Source organism: Eumetopias jubatus, unplaced genomic scaffold, assembly GCF_037043125.1.
Source record: "Eumetopias jubatus isolate StellerSeaLion01/CBP00866 unplaced genomic scaffold, mEumJub1_p1.0 scaffold_8, whole genome shotgun sequence".
Taxonomy (NCBI): domain Eukaryota; kingdom Metazoa; phylum Chordata; class Mammalia; order Carnivora; family Otariidae; genus Eumetopias; species Eumetopias jubatus.
This window is the reverse complement of record NW_028274814.1, coordinates 124,977,091-124,999,863: the sequence shown is the minus strand read 5'-3', so window position 1 is coordinate 124,999,863 and position 22,773 is coordinate 124,977,091. Positions and strand designations below refer to the sequence as shown.

Sequence of the window (22,773 nt, the reverse complement as noted above, 5' to 3'; positions counted from 1 at the left end):
AGAAGAGCCCCCACCCCAACCCCTTTGGACAAGTCAAGCTTTTATCAATCTAAACTTAATCAAAGACCCCGACTTCCCAATTTCACCAAAGTAAGCTATCCCACAGCAGAGTTCTTCAGGGGGATTCCTGCTCAGCCTGGCCATAGCCAAGAGACAAAGGTCTCTCCAAATATCAGGTTCAGGAAGCAGAAAACAAAACTTCAGTTGTTTATTGGACATCCACTGTACATTCCACATCACTCCACAAGCCTTGGCCCCTGACTTCAGGAATTTTACAACAGTCCTCAGCACATCCGTCTCAGCTTGAGTCACTAGGGAAGAGAACCTCAAGGAAGCATTTTTTTTCCACCTGGAAAAGATGAAGTGATAGGCTCTCATTCTCCTACAATCTTACCAGGTCAGATGGGCCTGGCGCTACCATTTCAGAGAGCTACGTGATCTTGGCAAATTGCTCAGTTAACTGAACCTCCATTAACTTATCTGAAGAATGGGGTTCAACCTTCCTTTTGGGGTTGTTGTGAAGATTCAATGAGATACGTGTAGAAAAGCCTTGAACAATGTGGTCTAGTAGAGTGAAAGTAGATTACACTTTCAGTGAAGAGTAACTTTCCTTTCTTTCTCCCTCTTTTGATCCTTCCTCCTTGAGCCTACCTTACGGAGAGGTAAATTTACTGTAGCATATGAAGACTGGACCGTTAAGGGGCCGCCAAATAACATATTTTTTCCCTCAAAAAAACATTTCTTTTTTTTTGGCCTCAAAACAGTTCACTCAGAATACCACTAGATCCCTCAAACACAGCCTGGCCTTCCCAGACCCTTAGGAATGCCCGTCAACAGTTGGACCTAGTGCACTCCTGCAAGCCTTCTAGATAGACTCTGTGTTTATGAATTCCTGGTCAGCCCCTGGGCCGTGCATCTATCTTCTCAGAACGTGGTAATCACAGAGCAAGGAGAAATGCTAAAGAAAGCAGCAGGCAGGGCAGGGCTGAACCACATGAGTGACGCTGTGAAGATTTCAGGGAACCCACGCGAGGACCAGGAGGTGGGCGAGGCCAAAGGACAAGCTGTCTCGCTCCTGCTGGCACTCTGGGGGCAATTATGCCCTATTAATGGCTGACGACGGAGCTCTGCCCCGCGAGTCTGAGCTGCAACAGGGCGGCCCACAGATGCGCTCGGGCCACAAATACGCAGTTGGCAACTCCTGAACTTTCGGTGACTTGACACCAGCTGATCTGATCAGCAATTACATTTTATTTTGGGGCCAGGGAGACAGCAGAGAACCAGGAAAATTATAAGACACCAGAGTACAGTTTTTCTAAGAATATCAACCATAAACTTTTTTTTAACCAATTGTTGTTTTAGTGGTTAGGGGATTTGTGAGGCCCTGAAATAAGAAAACCTTGGATACAAAAATCAGATTATAGCCAATTTTCCCCAAAGGAGCTTTTAAGCCTTTGCCCAATAAAAATCTGGGTGTGATTCTGTTGTTGTTTTGGAGGGGAGACAGGGTAATTCATGCCAAGAGAACTTTGCTGGTGACAGTGAGCATAGCATAGAGATAAATGGATTTGTAGTCTGTCCTGGGTTTGAATCCTTACTCAGCTTCTTATTAGCTGTGTGGCCCTAGGCAAGCTGTGTAACTTTCTTGGCTTCAGCTCTCCCATTCGTGAAATGGGAGTGGCAGACCTGGTTTGGGGCTTCTTCTAAGCGTTCCATGAGGGGTTTAGAAGCATCTAGATAACAGCTGGTCTAGAGCACCAGTACATGGTAACTAAGATGGTGCCTTCTCGCTCTAACCTTGGTTTCTTATCTACAATAAATAGTTCATGTTTTCACCATCATATATCAAACCCAAATAACCAGTCAGCATAAGACGGGGAAATGGCATCTCTAGGAGCAGTTTGGTTTCTAGCAATTTACAGGGTTTGTCATCTGCCTCTGTGATAACACCAGTCCAGGCTTAGCGGCTTCAACAGCCTTGGCTGGTAGGGAAACACGACAAACCACAACCATGCCCAATCAGGTGCAAAGTCTGTAAATGTCTTGTGGACACAAAACTTAACTCAACAGGGGTGCTTGCTCCCTTCTCCCCTCTAAATGCCCAGCCCACAGCAGCCCAAATGATCACCACGACAGTGTCTCTGAGAAGGACCACTGGCCATATTTGCGTGGGAATGGAACGTAATTGCAGCTTGTAAAGGAAACCAGCCTAAGAAAAAAACATCCCGGGCAACATCCCGAGGAAACAGGGAGATCTTCCTGCGGGGATGTTTTCCTGGTTGCCAGAGAAGGAGGCCGGACAGCTTGCCCACGACATTCTTGATGGAGGTGACTCACCCACCTACACCCTCACAAATGGCTCCCAGAGCTGCCTCTCCAGCCCCATCTTCCTTCCCAGGTCCTAGGCTGCTGCTAAATGAGCTTCTCACCCAGAAAACAAAACACCACCAGAAGGAAGAGATGACCTCTACCCACGTAGGCTGGACCAAGCTTTCCAGTCAACTCGCTCACGTCAGCCCTGGGATACCAAGAGGAACCAGACATGGAAGGCTAACCCACATGCCCAGCTCACTCTCTGGTGCCCAGCGCCTGGCATGTGTAATACTGAAGAAATGGATGAGTGAACGAGTGAATGAATCCAGGAATGAACAAACTCCATAGGAGGCACCGAGCAAAGTACTGTTACAAATGAGGGAAGGCAGTCTCAGAGGGGTGAAGTATCTTGCCCACACTCACGTAGCCTGGAAATGAAGAAACCAGGCTTGGAACCCACGTCTGACTCGGAAGTCAAGGCTTCCGATATGGAAACCCCCCGCATGACCATGATAATGACAAATGATTACATAGTCCCTGACACATCAGAGTGATTTTATCCTCCCAACATTCCAGAGACACGGACTCATCACGTATTCAAGTTGCACAACCAGTCGGAGGTGAGGTAGGGGTGTGAACCTAGACTTTCATTCTTTCAATCACAGATATTTGGGGGCACCGTCTATAGACCAGGCCCTGTGTTAGGGGTTGGGGATACAACAGTAAACAGCACAGACGCAGTCCATGGACTTCCTGTCCAGAGGGGTGTCTACTTCAGAAATAAGCTCCTCCCATGACGCTGTATGCTGCCCACAGAATTTCCCCAGGAAAAAGTAGTGTTTCAGCAGCTGTACTTTGAAAGGGAAAATTATCTGAGAACAGAGCATGTCAACAAAAAAATAGGAATGGCTTGCATCTCAGTAGCCTGTGCTGTTCTCAACACGGCTTACCAGAAACCCTATCCTTTGTCGAGGCTAGTTCTACCCCTTCCTAAGGACGGGTATGCAAACATGCTAGGAGACTTGCCTATAATAATCAGATTAATTGGGCACCAAACAAAACCCAAATATCACATTCCCTGCTGAGTCACCAGGGAACACAACAGGAAGCCTCAGGCAATGTGAGTTTGCAATTACCTGGCTAATCAGGCCTTGCCACACTAGAACTCCAAAGCAGTGGGGCTGACAAGGGAATGAATTCACCTGGTTAGGCCACCCATGATGCACAAACTCAGGAGTCCATTTTTGCAGAAGGGAGTGCAGGTGAGAGACAGGAAATATCAGTGGGATCAGAAAGTTCCCTTTGCAAGACTTCAGGGAATGTCGCATTACCATGCATCACCTTCCTCTACCAAGCACCTTAGTACACAGAAATACTAAATTAAGAATTTGATACAAAGTAAAGCTCAGAGACTAAGGCCAAAGAAATACATTTTTTTCTTTTCTCAACAGCACTCAAAGGTCAGACAATGGGCCACTAGTTGCTCACTTGCCAGTTCCTGGCATCAAGTGCTAATTAATGTTCCCACAGGAGAACCAGCCTTAGAGTCTCCACATCAAGACCCACACACACCACTGAGGCCATCGCCATGGTGACCAGGCCTCTTCCCTTGGCTCCTAGCTTTCGACAAGGACACATTTCCTTGGTTGGAGCTTATTTCGCTCCAAGAGAAACTCTTCATAATTGAGCTCAATTTACCATGACAGTCACTTAACAAAAAGCACCGCCCCGCTGCCGCCCAAGAATTGAGTCTTGGTAACGGGCACAGTGAGGTGGAATCCTTGGGGCATCTTGGACTTGAATGAACCAACGTGGGAGCAGGGTGGCCGGTTCACCCACAGGTGAACCTTCTTTCGGGGTGCTTAGGGGGACACTGCCCAGCCGGCTCTATAATTTCAGAGCCCCATTGCTGGCACCTGTGACTATGTGGATCTCAAACCCAAGCAGGTCAGAAAGCTTAGTCCAGCACTAAACCAAAGCATTTCTCGAATTCTAAATCCTGCTCGCTAGAATTTCGGAGCCATTACACAGACAAAGGGTGGCCAAGAAAGTCATCACTGAAGGTAAAATGCCAGGCAGCGCAAGGAAGTTTCAAATCCCCCAAGAACCAGATTTTGGAGTCTTTCATTCTCCCCTCCCCCAAAAAATTGATGCACGGAGACCAAGCCGAGAAAGCAAGGAAGTTTCCAGGGCTTACCTGGGTTGGGCTGTAGAGTTCCTGCAGGGGGCTTCGAGACCCCTTCCGGCAGCAGATGTCCACACCGAAGGGGTTCCTCCGCATGACTGAGGAGAGAAAGTGAAGGCTCATCAGAAATGAGCAACAAAGCCTTGTTGTCCGACAAAGAAAAAGGCACAGAGGTAGGTGGGGGAAGAAGAAACAGGAAAGGAAGGGAGATAAAACCACTTCTAGCAAAGCTGCTGTTCCTTTACCCAATGGCACGTCTTCTCCAGCATTCAGGTATCTCCACACTCAGAAGGACATAAATAATCTTAAACATTCTTCCCAGCAAGTTTTTAAGAAAACAAGACAGGCATCTAAAACTCACTGAAATGAAGCTACTTACAAAAGTCAGCGTAAAGGTTCTTCCGAGAGAGTGAGTTCTACCAGCACCAGGCTTGGTGATGTACTTCAAATCCCACAGCCTCCTTGAGGCCTCAGTGATCAATCACAATCTCTTATTCCTGCCTTCCCTGCCATCTCCCCGGCACCTGGTTCTGGTCTCCTGAGCACCCATGCAGGGCCTCCCCCTGGAGGGCTCTTCCACTGGCTAAGTCAGACACCTGGTCACCCCAAAGCCTCTTGTAAATTAGGTTACTTTTAATGAAAATGTCAGGTCAAGGCCAAAAGGACAAGGGCTATGGTTCTAAACAGACAGAGGTGGCACTTACAAGTAATAAGAGAGGGGAAAGGGGCGCCTGAGTGGCTCAGTCGGTTAAGCGTCTGACTTTTGATCTCAGCTCAGGTCTTGATCTCGGGGTCGTGAGTTCAAGCCCCACACTGGGCTCCACGCTGGACACGGAGCCCACATAAAAAAATTTTAAAAAATAAAAGAGGGAGAATAAAGGGAACTTCTCAAAAGCCAGTGGCGTTGGGGACACTCAGCACTACTTTTTAAAAGGTTTTATTTTTAAGTACTCTCTACACCCAACATGAGGTTCAAACTCACAACCCCAAGATCAAGAGTCACGTGCTCCACCAACTGAGCCAGGCAGGCTCTCTCCCCACCACCCCTCGAACTATTTTTAAGTGGAAAAGAGTTTTTCTTTTTTTTCATTCTTCTTGTTCACAAAACACCCTCCTTCTGGGCAGTCCCTCCCAGAGCCTAACACACTGTCACCTGTTGATAATTATTTGAAGGGCGGGTGGCATGGAGGAGGGAGGAGCAAATGAATGAGCGAACAAGCGTTTTCTTCCACAGGAGGCGATTTTCCTGTGGAATGACTTGGTAGGGGCATGGGCGGGACAAGGAAAGCAGGTCCATCCGCAAGCCTGAAGAATTCGCCTTTATGTAGCTATGTAGCAGCCGCAGAGTGGACCCATGATGTTCCCTGGGTTTGCATTCCGGCTCTACCACATTCCCGCTGTGTGATCTTTGGCAAGGCACCTAACCTTGCTGTGCCTGTGTTTCTTCAGCTGTAAGATGCGGTTGGCTGTGAGGATTCAACGAGTTACTCCTATCTGCAGAATGCTTAAACCGGGGTGCTGGCCAGAAGGCGTTTCTTACAAATTTCTGAAGGGCATCAAACCGTATGCTGAATTTACACAGAACGATTCCTGACCAAAACCCGCCTACCCCCGGGGTGGGGGGAGGTGAGAACTTCTCTACTCTGAGCCATCCAGCGAGCTGATGGGAAGTCAGCAGACCTCAAAAGCTTCCCTGACCCGAGAGCCACAGAAGGCTGGGAGGGGGGGCCCAAGGGGGACACACCCAGGCCCCTCCCTCCGCTTAGAAGCCAGCCAGAGGTCCGAAATGTGAGGGGAAAAGCCATCTCCGCAAGGAGTCAATTCCTTCTGGACGTTCTCCAGGTGAATTGACCCTTTCTCAGGCAGTTCTCCTTTGACCTGTCCCTTGGAGCCACGTGGAAACCCTCAGAGTAAATCATCGCTTCCAGGAAGCTGGAAGCTGCGTTTTCTGTCCCCTTCTCCGTTGCCTCAGAGAGCGGCGTCATTGCACTTTTGCTGTGAAGGGCAGGTGGCGCTTCGGCCCTGTGCCCTCAGGATCTGGGGCACCGAGTTGGCAGCCACGGATGATCCAGAACCCAAAGGGCGTGGCCTCCTGCCAACGCCGCTCCATTCATGGACGCAGAAAGCGAATTCCGTGTCATTTTCACGTGTCGGGAAATAAGTCTTCTTTTGATGGTTTTTTTCCAACCGTGTCACAGAAACAGGCGTGGAGCCAGATCGGGCCCACAGGCTGTCATTTGCTGACCCCCGCCCTGGAGAACGGTCCCCGGGATTCCTGGGGTCAGCGGAACAAGCCCCAAACACACACTGCGTGCCCCATGGCCCTCTCCGGGGAGGCAACCTGCGGGCAAATGTCCATCCATAAAAGCTGTTTGAATTTGATTAGGCTGTGCGGGGAGGGGGGGAACACTGCCTCTTTGTTCCTCCACGACTGCCTCAAGAAGAAGGGGGAAAAATCCACGTTGTGTTTTTCTTTAATTTATTGCTTCATTTTTCATTTCCACCAAAAACGAGGTAAACTGTTAAATGCACGCCACTTGCCCTCAGTGCACAATGACATAGCAACACTTTGGAGGAGAAAAAAACAGCCATAAAACTTGTAAAAATTATGCTCATGCCGTGCAAGATTAAACTCTCCCCGTGGCGGCAGACAGGCTCCCGGGGCCGGTGGCTGCAGGACCTGCCACGGTGAAAACCCTACCGTGGAGTCCATTAAAAGTCAGCTTTTATGGGGGGCAGTATTATTTAATTGGTTTATTTTTCGAATACAAGGCCTTTAAAATGCTTTGACCGTGTGGGGCCTGCAACGCGGGCCCTTTCCCAAGGCCGCCCGCCCTCCGTGCCTCCTCCCGCCCTGGCCATGCGCGCTCCGTTGGGCGCCACGTGAACCAGCCTCAGCACCCCAGGCCACAAAAGCCAAAGGGGCCTTGTGCGCTGTTTATGAGAATAACAACAATCTTACTATTTATCGAGCGCTCATTGTGTGCCAGGCACTTGGTTAAGTGTAATCCTTCCCACGGTGAAGGAAGGACCTGCATTTTATAGGTCTGAGCCTCCCTTAACTTCAGAGACTGGACCAAGGTCAAGACCACGGGAGTGGAAAGTAACCACATGAAGACTCAGACCTGACTGCTGTAGGTGCTTCACATCCAAACAAGGATAGTGAGGACCTACCGCGTGCCTTTGAGCCAAAGGATGGGCTGGCAATTATGCACGTAAGTACTAAGTACGTTGGTCCCGTGTGCGTCTTCAGAAAAGTGGCATCAGAGAAGGTTGAGTGACTGACACACACAGATGGCGGGCAGAGTTTAGAGTGCTGACGGTGCGCCCAGCAGCTCACGTATTCCATCTGCACAGCAGCCGTATGGGGTGGGTACCATCACTGTCCCCACTTTTTTTTTTAAGATTTTATTTATTTGATAGAGAGAGGCACAGCGAGAGAGGGAACACAAGCAGGGGGAGTGGGAGAGGGAGAAGCAGGCTCCTGATGCGGGGCTCGATCCCAGGACCCTGGGATCATGACCTGAGCCGAAGGCAGACGCTTAACGACTGAGCCACCCAGGCGCCCCACCACTGTCCCCACTTTATGGAGAGGAATACTGAAGCACAGCAGGGGTAGGTAACTTGCCCGGGTCTCATGACTAAGAGGTGAAGCATGGACTCCAACACAGGCAGCCCGTGCTCTCAGCTGCCATGCTGGGCCAAGGGTCAGGTGCCAAGTCCACCACGCATCTTTCTAGTTGGGCCCCAGACTGGGTTGGCTGGCCACCTCTAGGACAGAAGATCTAAAATGAACTCCAGTGTCCTAGGAGTCACTAAAGTGATGTGACAGCCAGACTAATAACTAAGTTATCGCACTGCATTCATTCAACGAACTTTCTCAAGCACCCACGGTATGCCGGGCATGGGCATGGGGGTATAGACCCGCCCCATCTTATTCACATTTTCCCCTGGTGCTTGGCACAAGTCGGTACTCAAGAAAGCCTGTGAATGAGCTAGGATTTCAGGGTTCCTGCACAAGCGTTGGACAAGCTGTTTTCTACTATATAAGGAAGAAACTGCCCGTAGCATCCAACAGCTGTTCTTTTTTTTTTTTTCTTCCTTTGAAAAATAAAAGGTCTGGTGATCAAAAGCCCTAAGAAAGGAATCCCTGAGGACATTTAACAGTGGCCTTCTGCCACCCACCCGCCACCACGAGTTTTATTTAGCTGCGACACTTGCTTTTTTTTTTTTTTTTCCTTTCTAAACCCCAGTCAACGAAACTCAAGACCGTTTGGTAAGAATTGAATTGGCTCAACTTACAGCACGATTTCTTGGACCCAGGCACATTTCTGCATATTCCAAGGTACATGAATGAAACCAGCCCCTGTGTTTGTTTTATGATGACAAAGAGCACATTGTCCTTAAGTGGGTCCTCTGCTCACAGTCAACGGACAGCAGGGGACACAAAGTGGGCTCCCAACAAACGAGTGGAGCCCACCTCACCCTCTGAGTGACTCCCCGTGACCTCGCCTTGTGCTTCTGGGCTGGACGGGAGCTGCTGGATGGCTAATTCGGGTCTGAGGACGTAAAACGGAAAGGCCTTGGGGCCCTGGGTGGTAACTCACCTTTGATGCATTTTAGAAAACTACAGACATTTGGGACGCTCAGGGATTATAGTCCAGCTCCACAGCCTCTGTGCTTTCACTTCCCTGGACATCCAAAGTGAGGCACTGCTTACTCAATCACCCAAGTCCAAATGCGTCTCCACCTCCCACCCACCCCCACCCTGCCAGCAAAACCACTCTAATACTGCACTGACTTCAGACACTTTCCGACTCTGATTTTGCTAACAGCCTGGGCATGATCCCTCATCTATACCACACTCTGCGGGTGCAGAGCAAAAATGCAATCAGGGAGATGTCTTCTCCAAAGGCACCAAATCACGCTGTGCCCTGGTTCAGTACCGTCCAGCGCATGTGTCTAAAGGATGTTGGAAGGGGACCGTGTCTAGGTCAACATCATCAAGTGAGGAGAAGTGAGAGCGCTACCCAGCTCCCTCAGAGGGAGCCGTTCCTGGAAAGATGGGCCATCTGCTTTGCAACAGCAGGGCGCAGAGCCTGCCTTAAAAGGCCACTATGTCACAGCTGGCCCCTCTCCTGTGGAGGTCACCCTGTAGTTCCGACCATCCTGGCTTGTCTGGGACAGAAGAGATTCCTGGAACTCTGGACTGTTTCCATGCTAAAACCAGCAAAGTCCCAAGCACCGAGCCACACCCTTCGGATTCAAATCCTGGCTTCACTATTAACCAGCCTTGGGACCTTCACTCAATGTCTTCATCTCTGAAATGCAACTATAAAGCACAATAATAATGCCTACATCCTAGGATGGTTTGGGAATTAAATGAAAATGTAAAATAGCCTGGTACAGAGCATCCAGGACTGTCCATGTGAAAAGTCACAGGCCTGGATCCTACACCTCGCTTTGCCACCAAAGAGCCTCGCTTTGAACCAGGTCCCCCTGGGGCCTCAGATTTCTCCTTGGTCAGGTGCAGAGATAAAACCAGGTGATCTCTAAGTTCCCGATGTCTAAGCACCGGGCAGCGGGAAGTTTCCCTGGAGAACCACGGGTTCAGTAAACCCTGGAGAGGGGCCGGGGGTGGGGCAGTCAGGGGGAAGGGGCAGGAGGTGTAGACAGAGGACCCGGTGGCAGTTACCCAGTAACAGAAAAGCAGGAGAGAAGAGTGTGGGCCCAGGAGAGGTTGGGAAAGAAAAAGCAGTATTTGGCTGTGAGACAGACTTCTCAATTTCTGCCCAGTTTATAATTCACGACCAAAGGCTGGCATCCTGGTTGAAATGAAGAGGTTTTTCAAATGAAAAAATGCCATCAACAAAGAAAAATTAATAATAACAATATAAAAATGGGACCCCCCCCTACCCCCCCCAAAACCTTATATGGAAGCAGAACTGGTGGTCTCTAGCTCTGGTGGAGCAGTTGTTGGAACAAAACCCTCTTGTCTTAGTAACCCAGGACCTGAAATGCCACACCGGAGGGACTCAGAGTGGAAAGAACCCAACCCTCAACCAGAAGCACCCATGAGCCTGGCCTTCCGGGAGCTCTCTTGTTCTTTAGAGTTCAGCATCTCCTTTGGACCACCACCCTCCTTTTAAAACACAAAGGAAGAAATCCCCTTTGAGTCGCTCACTGACATCAGAACATACTAGTTGTTCTGCCCAGGTTTCTGGAAGAAATATTCAGGACTAGAGGAAAGAGGAGGGAGAGAGAAGAAAACAAAGATGGTGGGTGGGGGGGGGGGCACAGGGCAGATAAGGTACTGAAGCTCCCAGGGTTCTCGGACATCACAAGTTGGCTTAGAATTGGCTCAATCCCAAGCAGTTCCTGTAAAGCAGAGAGGGAAACAGAGGTACGTAAGTCCTCACAAATACCATGTCTGTAGCCAATATATTAAAATTTTCTCCCGGTGCAGCCATTCTGGAAAACAGCATGGAGTTTCCTCAAAAAGTTAAAAATACAGCTACCCTACAACCCAGCAATTGCACTACTAGGTATTTATCCAAAGGATACATAGTGATTTGAAGGGGCACATGCACCCCAATGTTTACAGCAGCAATGTCCACAAGAGCCAAACTATGGAAAGAGCCCAGATGTCCATTGACAGGTGAATGGATAAAGAAGCTATGGTGTATATATACACAATGGAATATTACTCAGCCTTCAAAAAGAATGAGCTCTTGCCATTTGCAACGATGTGGATGGAACTAGATAGAGTAGGTCGGTCAGAGAAAGACAAATACCATATAATTTCACTCATGTGGAATTTAAGAAAGAAAACTGATGAACTTAGGGGAAGGGAGGGAAAAATAAAATAAGATAAAAACAGAGAGGGAGACAAACCGTAAGAGACTTGTAACTCTAGGGAACAAACTGAGGGTTGCAGGAGGGGAGGTAGGTGGGGAGATGGGCTTTAAGGAGGGCACTTGATGTAATGAGCACTGGGTGTTATATGCAACTGATGAATCACTAAATTTTACCCCTGAAACTAATACTACACTATGGGTTAATTAAAAAAAAAAAAAAAAAAAAAGATCTGTATCTCTGTGAGATTTAGTTTTATCTCAAGGAATCTGAGGCTCTTTGAATCTGTGTGTGCTTAGCACATCTGCATGCCCAGATGGGTTCAGGTTTTTGCATTCCATTTGCTCCTGTCAAAGAGTTAAGAATCAAAACTCATGTTTGGAGCCTGAGGGGTTCTTAGCTCCCATCTGACCATTCCTGCTCATTTTCAGAGAAGAAAACGTGGCCCACAGTGCAGGCACAGGATAGCCAAAGTTCCCACAGCAGGGCTGGGAAAGAAGGGCCAAGCCTGCCTTGTCCTAGGCCAGCTCAACCCTCCACCTCTGAGTCCCTGGCAGCCCAGTCCCATGGCTCTCTTGTCGGCCCCCTCCACATGCCCTCTGCCCAACTAAGTGCTTAGCACATGATAGGTACTCAGCACATTTGTCAAGTGAATGAGATAAAACAACAAGTCAAGCGATGGGAGGGTTTAACCAAAGACGTTTTTTCTGTTAAAGGGGTTATCAGGCCAAACCACTTAGCAAAAGAACAAAGAAGAGAAGTTCAAAGTTGGTTAGCTAACAAAACATCCTCAAAATTACTTAGTTGGCTATCTTAGTCAAAGGAATGAAAACAAAAACATAAGGCAAAATTAATATGATCCATTCTTGTAGAACTGTGATGTGCCCTAAATGAATTCTACAAACACTCAATAAACGTTAGCTTTTATTATGTCTCTCCTCTACTCCTCACCACCACCCTGAAGGTAGGTGGCATTACGCCCATTTTAAAGACAAGGAAACTGAGGTTCAGAGAAGGTGAAGAATTTACCCACTGACACAGCTAGTGAGCAGCAGAGCTGGGATTCCAACCCACATTTCTGTGGATGCAAACCCTGCGGGCTCTCCCCCACTCCTCTGAAATGAGACTTGTTGTAGCTTATAGAGGTTGGAACTGGGAGAGGCTAGGCAAAAAGACAGTCCCGAGTACTGACCCAGTGTCCTCCAACTACCCAGGCTTTGGGAGCTTTATAAAACATTCAGCACACCTGTGACTTTTCAGGAGCCCCAAAACACTGAGGGTGGGGGGCCCAGGGTGCTGGGGTTCAACCTAAACTATCATTAATACTATTATCAAACTTAAGTTTTTCAACTTTCTAGTCTTTCCTTCTCAGTCCCTACAACAACCCAGAGCTAATCAATATCATTTCCAGATCTGTTTTTCCTTATTGGAGATCCTACTAGCAACCACTAAAGACCACTGAGGAATTTGGGTTTTATTTGATTCGCAAATAATCGGAGCCCTTCTGATAGCTAATTCCCAGGTCTGTGTCCTTTCCGTACCATAAGCTCCATAAAGCTCCTGCCGCCAGGCCTGTGGAGGTGGTGGCAGAACTAAAGGGAATTAAACTTTTGGCAGACCAAGGTCAAGGGTATAAATCCCAGAATTAGGTGAAAGCACTTGACATAACTCTGGAAAAGAAAAGTCACAGCTTCATCTGAGGGCCAGGAGATTTACAGTCATAGAAACCTTCCATGGAAAGACTGTGATACTCAGTTCTGAAGAACATACCACATACACTACAACACTGACCTGCCAGGAGAAGCAGAAATATGCCATCAAACATAATTTACCCAAACCAATGGCCTCTGCCATCATGCACCCCCTCTTTTAGATGATTCTGGCCCATCTGCAAAAATGTCCCCAGAGCAGAGGCTTATGCCCACTTCCACAAAGCACAAGGTCCCTGCCCAAGTGCAAACCAGCTGTCAACCTGACAGGTTAATGCAGAATCAGGCACATCTAGGACAAGAAGGGCCTTTAGAGGCCATCTGGCCCAATGGCTTTCACACAAGCAGAAGGAATGGGTATTTATGATCAGAGAAATGTACCCTCAGAATTGGTTCTGAGTGAGCAGGACAAATGGCAGGATGCCAAGCTCAAAAATGACCTTCCTGGACAGTCGTGTTTGCAGTCCACCCCGAGAAAGCATGGAAGAGGTGAAAGGAGAGGAGGTGTCAGGCACTGGAAGGTTAAGGAACCCCAATCCAGTGGAACCTACCGCATCCCCAGCCCAACTTTGCAGGTGGAGAAATGGACATCCAGGAGCGTAAGTGAGTCATTTAAGGTCACAAAGCTAGAGGATCTCCTGTCTCCTATCCTTTCACACCCAGTTTAGGTATGATGAACTGATCCTTTCTCTTCTCTTCTTTTTCTTTTTTAGTACTTGTCCCAGTTCATGAGGCTCTGGGCACTCACTGTTACATCCCTTGTGACACTCTTCCCTCTGCACTTGCTCACATTATCGTCCCCGCCACCAAACTAGCTAACACACCCTGACCCCTCTTTCTCACTGTCTCCCCTTTGCTTTGTTTTTTATCCTTCTTCAAGGCACCTGTTGTCTTTTGATTTTTTATTTTAAATGCTTTATTGTCTACAGCCCATTGCTGCCATAAGATTATAAGCTCCATGAGAGAGGGACTTGGATCGTCTTCTTCACCCCGATCTTCTCAGTCCCTAAAAGAGTGCTTAAATTCAGTGCCTGGGTGAATGAATGAACAAATGAATGAATGAATTTGAGCTCTTTTCCAAAGGGTAAGAAACTAGACCATTTCTAAAACACAGTTACCCTCATCCAGTGTCTTCAAAACCTGTCTGATAAGAGTCTTCTGAGGTCCTCGTAAAAAAGACACACATCCGCAGCCCCTCTGAATCAGGCTCCCCCAGAAAGGGGTCCTGGGAAGCAAGGAGGTGAATGAGCACCCCATGGGATTCATGTCTCAGAAGGGTTTGGGGATGCCGGACCAGCCAGACAGGAGACACGGCCCACAGGGCACATAGACGGTGCACTTGCAGGACAACCTGAAGAAGGGGGGGGCGGGGGGCAGCTCGTTCCAGCTGCGGCCAGTGAGTTCAGGGGCCGGGGTGGAAGGTGTCACAGCCAATGTCCTTCCCAGGACAGGGGGGAGCCTTGCTGTGAAGGGTGTGTTGGCTAGGCTGAGGCATCTTCCTTGATTTGTACCTAACTCATTCCAAAAATATCAGGCCAGACTGGGAAAACATTCCTTTGATTCTGTAATCAAGATGGAGCCCTCGAATACGATCTTCGAGGTGGAGAATCACACCAATGGGGTTTTGCCGATTTTTTAAAAACTGTGGTCAAATATACATAACAGAAACTGTTATGTATGCCAACACCTTGATTTCAGGCTTCCAGAAAATGTATCAGTTTAACCATTTTTAGGTGTATGGTTCAGTAGCGTTAAGTACATTCACCCTGCTATGTAACCATCACCACCCATCATCTCCAGAACTTTATCATCCCAAACTGAAACTCTGTACCTATTAAACACTAACTCCCCATTCCCCTCTCCTTCCAACCCCTGGCAACCCCTATTCTACGTTCTGTCCCTGAATTTAACTATTCTAGGTACTTCACCTTAGTGAACTCATACAGTATTTGATGGCTGGCTTGTTTCACTTAGGAGAAGGTCTTCAAGGTTCATCCATATTATAGAATAAGTTAGAATCTCCTTTTTAAGGCTGGATAATATTTCATTGTGTGCATATACCATTTTACATATCTAGTCATCTGTTGATGGACACCTGAGTTGTTTCCACCTTTTAGCTACTGGGAATAATGCTGCTGTGAACACGAGTGTACCTAAGCCGTCCTGCTTGCATGCAGAATGTGCACCTGAGGGGGCCCGGAGGCTTCTGGGTGAGCGTGCTGGCTGGTGGCCTCTGAGCAGGTGCTGTGAGGAACGACAGGTGCGCACAGGAGCCTGGCTGATGAGCTCAAGTCAGAACCATGGCCTCGGAGCCAGCCCCCACCCCGAGAGTCTGCCCGCAGCTCACACTTTAACCCAGTCTCAGAGCAGTGAGCCAGGGGACAGGTGAGGAATCAGAGTGGCATGAAGCCACCTGCTGGGGTTTAGTCTTCTGCAGGGACTTGAGACTGGGTCTTGGGTTACAAGAGCCCCCCCCCCCCACACACACAAACAGACTGGGTCGCTCAGCTCTCCCTCATGAAGAAATTCCAGGCCACTGAGGCAGTAACCCCAAAAACTGCTGGAGAAAATGACCCCAAAACTGAGAGAGCAAAACTGTTCCCTAAAAACCCAGCATGACTTCAAATTAAATACAGAAAATGTCCAAAACAGGCCAATAGGTAGACAAAGGAAGTTGATTTTCTACTACTTGTTGCCTAAGGGCAGGATGGTGAGTGACGGTAAACAGACATAAAGGTTCTTTTTAGGGTGATGGAAATGTTCTAAACTTAGATTGTGGGGATGGCTGTATAACTGTAAACATACCAAAATTCATTAAATTCTACCCTCAAAATAGGTGAATTTTATATGTAAATTATATCAACAATAAGGCTTTTTAAAAAATAAGTACAGAAACGTTTAAGAAGGAAACCTGTAAAATTAATATTTTCAAGATTTTGACCTATGTGAGTAGATCTCCCTCACAATGCCAACACGGAAGATTTAATTGAACAATTTATTTGACTTGAGATTCTAAGTTGAAATCTTGTTCACATATACTGTTGGAGTTTAAAAACTTACTAGTCACCATATTTCTAAGCTTGAAGTATGAGATTTGTATTATATCCAAGTGCTCGTTTGTTAACCAGGCAACTGAAGTACTCAAAAGGGACATTAAATATATTAAATTTTAAATGCAACTGAAAATGTTAAAAGCAGGTTAAGTTTGTTAAAGGATCAAATATTAATCAAAGGCTACCTGAATGTAGCCATGAACATTTACTAGACTTCTGGGAAGAGTCAGATTCTTATAGGCTAGCATCCTAGACGTGTAGCTTTAGTTTTGTAGCTTTAGTTTTTCTAGAAGCTTCTTTTGGACACAGCTGTCACCTTGAATGACACACAGTAACAGAATTAACAAGAATTGGCACCTTCAGGCTGGTCAAAGGTGGGGAATCAGAGTTGTCTGGGGTAAGGGAGAACCAGCCCCCAGCCCAAATTCTGTTCCCGAAAACCTGACAGCAGTGGACGAATTTTATTGTTGAGAAACATAAGACCCTGTGGAAAAACCGAGTTCAAGGAATTGAAATTGGCCGTTAACCTAGGAAAGCCCTTATAAATGACATTTTATGTTCCTTTAAATAAAACAAGAGAGACAGCCGTGGCAGTATAGATCGTATTAATTACATTCTATACCTTGAATAAGTAATTATGGGTATCTTACAGTTAATTTTCATTTACCCTTCCTTGCGTGCTGGAGAATTTCTATACTCTCCCCTGAAGTTTCCCTGGAATGCTTATAAATTTATTTTGCAGTGATGCAGATAATATGCCAAAATATTTTCTTCCCCGTGGCTGGCGCTCCAAGTCTGATTTTATGACTTGGAGACACTGATGTCTGCCTCTGGGGTTCCCCCCACCCAGCTTCAGAGACAGGGAATAACACAGCTGCTTGAGAAGGGACACATTCCAGGTAACCTTTATGCAAGCTACTCAAACATGGCAGGGTGTTAACCCCAAACCTAGTCTCTCCCTTCAGGCGCAGAAAGCTGTCAGGCTCCGTGCAGGACAATTTTGCTCTAATGCAGCTGGCCTGTGCCAGGCACCCCACCTCTCACATAAGCCTCTGCTCCCCTTGGCCACACAGGGATTGTCGCCCATCCTTTGTCTCTCTCAAGGCCACCTGGGCAAAACTTGAGCATACCCCGGCTTTCGCTTTCTTTCCCTTTTCTCCACCCTGTCCTAGAAGGCGGAATGGGGTCCTGGCTAAGAGCATGGTGTAGTGGATTGAGTGATAGGCCCTCCCGGCCGAAATTCATGCCCACTTAGAACCCCTCGGAACGGGACCTTATTTGGAAATACAGTCTTTGCATGTGTAATTAGTTAAATGAAGATGAGGTCATACTGGACTGGGGTGGGCCCTAAGTCCAATGACCACAGTTCTTATAAGAGAGGAGGGGACACGGAGATGCACACACACAGAAAGAAGGCCCTGTGCCCAGGGAGACAGAGAGCAGAGGGGTGCAGGTACCAGCCAAGGAGTACCAAGGATCGCTGGGAGCCACCGGAAGCTAGGACGAGGCAAAGAAGGATTCTACCCTAGAGCCTTCAGCCCTGCCAACACCTTGATTTCAGGTTTCCAGCCCCCAGAGCTGGGAGGGAACAGAGAAAGTTTGTGGCACATTGTTTTGGCGGCCCTAAGAAACTAATACACATGCGCTCATGTCCTATTCGACCTTGATGATATACTCAATCTCTTGGCCTCAGTTACCTCTCTGGAAAATGGGGATAACAATATGACCTACCTAGTAGGAATGTTGTGAGGCCTCCATAAACTAATCCACGTCAGGCATTTGCAAGGGCTTGGGAAGCTGTAATTGGCTACCGTTCCTGGTGTCCAGTACCTTCTCTTTCTAACTATTCCCCAAGAGAGCGCCTCAAAACCCTCTTCTATTCCAACCAGAAATCTCACTGTTGTGGACATGATATATACACATTCATCTGTGGACACTAGATTGTTCCACAGAGGGAGAGGGGAGTCGGTGCTGTACGGTGGAGGTCCAACCATCTTAGCTTTGCTCCAGACCAGCGTGAGGCAGCTGTGGGGTGCCGAAAGGGGGCTGTTGAACAGACACTGTGTGTACCTTTGCGGCAGAAGCAAGAGACAGCTAGAAAGAGACTATCCCCCACAACGAAACACATGCCCACGGTAGTGAAGGGCATCCAGCCACCTATCCACCCAAACCCGTATTTTCATTCCCATATGTCTAGATGAGTTAAGGATGGGAATTTATCATTTTAATTGTTCATCTGTGTTATCTTCTTCTGATGTTCCTCTGGCCATAAGATGCTAATACGAATTTTTAAAATATCCCCACACGTACTACCTCCCTGGAGCCACGAACATGTTTGCAACCTTCAACTCCAGCAGTTTCCCTCTTGGGAAATGACACCAAGGGAATAATCCAACAGAAGCCAACGAATTTATGCACGAAGATGTTTACTATATTTCCCTTCCAATGGCCAAAAACTGTAACCACTGTAAAATGTCCATGATTAAAGGAATCATTTCATAAATCATAGTTCACTTAGGTACATCATTAATAAATCACAGTATATAACTACTCAAAAATTATACTGTTACTAAAAGTAATAACATGAAGACCTGGGGAAAGGGCTTAAGTTAAAGCAGCGGATTTCAAAATATTATGAGGTTCAGGATCTCAGCTATGTAAATATATACACACACAAATGACAACGTACAAACATGAAAACGCGTTCTTCGGCGTTTTTTATCATTTTTCCCCCTCTTAAAAATGATGACGTCAATAGCATGCTAGGTCCAAAGCAACTCTGAGTGTTACAGATGCCCCGGAAAGGCAGGGAAGTGCTAAACAAAGTGTTGGATTCCTCCCAAAGAGGAAGAAAAACTTATCCATAGCCACTGATGGGGCTATTTTTTCCCCCCAACAGATCTTTGACAAATGAGGGCTCAATGAGGGTGCTTCATGTCTGCATGTCTCAGGACTACAAGCTGCCTGAGTATAACTTGAGGTGCTGTTACCAAGCAGTGGTATAGGGGTGGACAGATAATAGCAGGCACTGAAGAAGATCCAAAAGTGGGTGGAAGGAGGCGGGGAAGAGGGTAGAGAAGGCATATCCATGTTTTGAGAACAGCTATGCTGTGCTTCAAATGTTACTCTTCTTGAAATGCGGTCAGAAGGGAAAGACCACTGCAGCTGTAGCCTATTAAACATGCCCACGCTCCCCATCTCCCTCCCTCCCTCTCTCCCTCCATCCCTTCTACTGAGTCCAAGATGCAAGGCTGAACCTCACTTGAAGACATGCAGTGGGAAGGGAATGAACCCAAGGGGGGAGGGGTGGATGGAGCAAGAAGTAGCAACCAAAGGTACTACAGTGATTTTCCCTAGGGAAATATTTAGCATTTTGAGACTTCTTTTTTCCTTCAATACATAGGTAGGTAGATAGATAGATAGATACACAGATAAGAGATAATAGATACACAGATGATAGATACATAAAAAGCTTTGTGAGCACATGGAGGGACAGAGTCCCATCTCTCTCCAAAAGTATGAACGTTGTGCCCAGTATCCTTGTTGCCACGACGAGCAGGAAGGCAAGGCCTCGCGGGGTGCAGCACACACGTCCAGCATGAGTTTAGATATTAAAGTTATTTTCAAGGTCAGCCAGGCAGGATCTATGGGTGCAAACAAATTAAAAAGCTGTAAACCAATAAGAGGGTGTTTGCAAATGGTTGTAGCTACAAGAGGGTCCGATGAGCAGTGGCAAGGTGGGTTAGAAAGGGCTCTGGTTCTGAGCTTGCTGCCACCAACGGTGTGGGTGGCCCAGAGAAGAGGGGGACAAAAATAAGCAGAACATAGTTGGCGTTCCTACGATATGCCATGCTGAATGCTCAGCACTTTAGGAAACATGGTTTAACCTCTCCGTCCTTGGGACCATCCTGAAACCTAAGTGTCATCATTTCCATTTTACAGATGAGAAAACAAATTCAGGTAGGTATTTGCCAAAGTCACACAGCTAGTGCCTGATGGATTCTGTAGACTGACGGAGCAGGGAAATGTCTATTATCTCTGAGTGTTATCAACAGAGACCTACCTGATTTAGGAGAGGAGGGGAGCAGAGCAGACACGAAACACACAGAACATAGCATTTCACAAAACTGGGCCCATCCCTTAGTACGAGTAAGAATGTGAAACCATGGAAATAGGGTTGAAGTCACTTAGTAAGAGGAATTGGAGCAGAATCGCCACACCTGTCAGACTCAGCTGGGTCATAATGTTGACAAGAAAGTGTTCAAACACACACACGCAACAACGCGGACTTTGTAGAACAAAGTGGCTACGGCTAAGCCCCAAGGGGACTGGAGGTCCTGCGAGTGTCTTCACCCCTCTGTGCCCCAGTCTTCTCACCAATAAGGTAAGAATAACAAGAGAACGTGCCTTGTGGGTTAGTAAGGGGATAATGAGAGCACCAAGTACGCCAGCAGCCACAACTCCAAGCGCACATGTTCTTACGGGTTGTAACTTCTCTGAGATCACGATGCAGCCTTCTTCCACTTGATAAAGCAGGAGACGATGAGGGCGACGGTGAGGAGCATCCCCAACTCGCTTCCCAGACCCATGCCCCCCCATCCTCAACCCTCGACTTCCAGCTCAACCCCCTGCAAGGAGCGTGTCCCCTCTCCTTTCCTTTCCTTCCTTCTCCCTCTCTTTTCCCCCCTCCCCCTCCTGTCTCAACCTCCCACAAGTTTGATGCTTTGTTCTCCAAGCCAAGACAAAGGTCCCCAAGTCCAAACGGCAAAGTGCTGCAGCATGCAATGCCCTGACCCCTCGGAGGGTGAAGCCAGAGCGAGGGCTCACTCAGGTGCAACTACAGGATAACAAGCCCCCCAGAGACAGCCCCGTGGCAGGTCAGAGGACACTTGCCTCGGTGCCCCGCATGGCAGGCACACCAGGGTAATGGGTCTTCAGCAGCATCAAGAAAAACCCTCTTGTCATAAGAAGCAACCCTCCTCCACATAACTGCCCCAGCTCTTGCTGAGGCCAGAAATCCGGGGTTCTTTAGATCAACGGTTTCTAGTAACTTTCCAATGTTTTGCCACTTAAATAATAGCCAGCTTCCTCAAAGTTTTGAAAAGCCACAACATCTAAAACAAACAGGGTAGGATTTTCCCAGTTATCAAGCATTTCTGCCACAAAACTTTGTTAAACTGTTAACCCAGTTATGCTTAAATCATATATAGATTGATACACATAGGTATCAAAAGTATTAATATCTGAAAAATATTAATCTATCTCCATGGCCTCCAGATGATCTGACAACTGACCAAGTTTGAGGTTATTCCTCCAATAGAAAGAAGGTAAAGGAGGTCAGCATCCCGGGGATCAGGGCCCAAGATCCAGAAGGGTGAGGATGCAGGAAGCATGAGTTCACAACAGGTTCTATACAGAAAAGGCTGATGGAGAAATCCTTCCCGGATGTCCAAAGTCAAGGGTGAGGATTTGGCAGAGAGAAGAGTCAGAACAGAACGGGGACAACCCAAAACAGCAGGGGAGGCACCTTTGCCTTTCACTTCCTTCTGACCTCAGTCATTGTCAACACTCAAGGCTTCCCCTGCTTTTTCACAATGAGTGCGTTGGAACCCTAAAACTCTAAGTTGTTTGCTCAAGGAAGTCCCCCTAAGAAATACGAAAATTTCACTTCCTTCCAAGTGAAGTAGGGAGCTTCAGCGGGCTGAGCACCTATGTCTTGACAAAAGTCTTCCTGGTTCCCAGGCCAGCTATATCATAGAAGCAGAACAGAACACGTGCAGGGAAAAAAAGCACTGGATTCTCTACGCTGCCAGGAAGCTCTTTGTGGGGCCCAATTTTAGCCCTGGTGCAGAGATGGAAGGCTCAGGTACATACTTACCTACCATTCTCTGATCGTATCTGACATACTAAATATTCATCCAGCCTTCTCTTACTTTATTCAAAATCTGTATGTCTGTGGGGGCACTGAGGGTTTAAAACTCCAACTGAAGGGGAGGTGGGGGGGGGGAAGGGTGAAATACACGAAGGGGAGTAAGAGTACACTTATCTTGATGAGTACTGAGTAATGTTTGGAAGTGTTTGAATCACTATATTGTACACTTGAAACGAATATAACACTGTATGTTAACTACACTGGAATTTAAAAAATTTTTTAAAAAGAGTAAAATAAAATAACACTGAAAATAAGAAATCAAGTCTCACGGTATTTGGAAATAGGCAGGATAACGTCCCACCTAACTGACCTAATTACCGCCATTTTTTTTAACGTCCTGAACTTTATTATACCAGCCTGTGCATACAGTCAAAGCTTTTGGCTTTCCTGTGGCTGAACAACATTAGAAACGTTAGTCAAATCCAAAAACCAATCTTTAGTTTCAATTTTCTTTTATGTTCTGGCTTAAGCCTGGAATCTTCCTGCTTGTTAACAGAAACCGCAAGAGATATTTCATCCACCAAACTTATAATACATGGGGGAGAAGTCACAAATGACTTCTGGCTTCGATCCCCTAATGAAGTAACTGAAAGGCCTCAGAAGCAAAAAGCAAATGGTTTTATTCAAAGTTCAGGCCTTACTCTTCAAATGTCCATCAGAAATAAAAGGGACTCGTTACTCAGGGCTGATCTTATGCGACCATTGTCTGTGGACTTCAATTGCAAA

The 22,773-nt window shown here is 47.2% G+C and overlaps 1 protein-coding gene across 6 annotated transcripts in view; it reads right to left on the bottom strand.

The window, feature by feature from the left end:
- Positions 1-22,773, bottom strand: part of CHST11 (carbohydrate sulfotransferase 11) — a 250,240-nt gene that overhangs the window by 130,603 nt on the left and 96,864 nt on the right. For all 6 annotated transcript variants that reach the window (XM_028121665.2, XM_028121666.2, XM_088025307.1 and 3 more), the window contains one exon: positions 4,511-4,596. In XM_028121665.2, the coding sequence (XP_027977466.1) occupies positions 4,511-4,596 (86 nt within the window). The remainder of the gene's footprint in view (positions 1-4,510; positions 4,597-22,773) is intronic.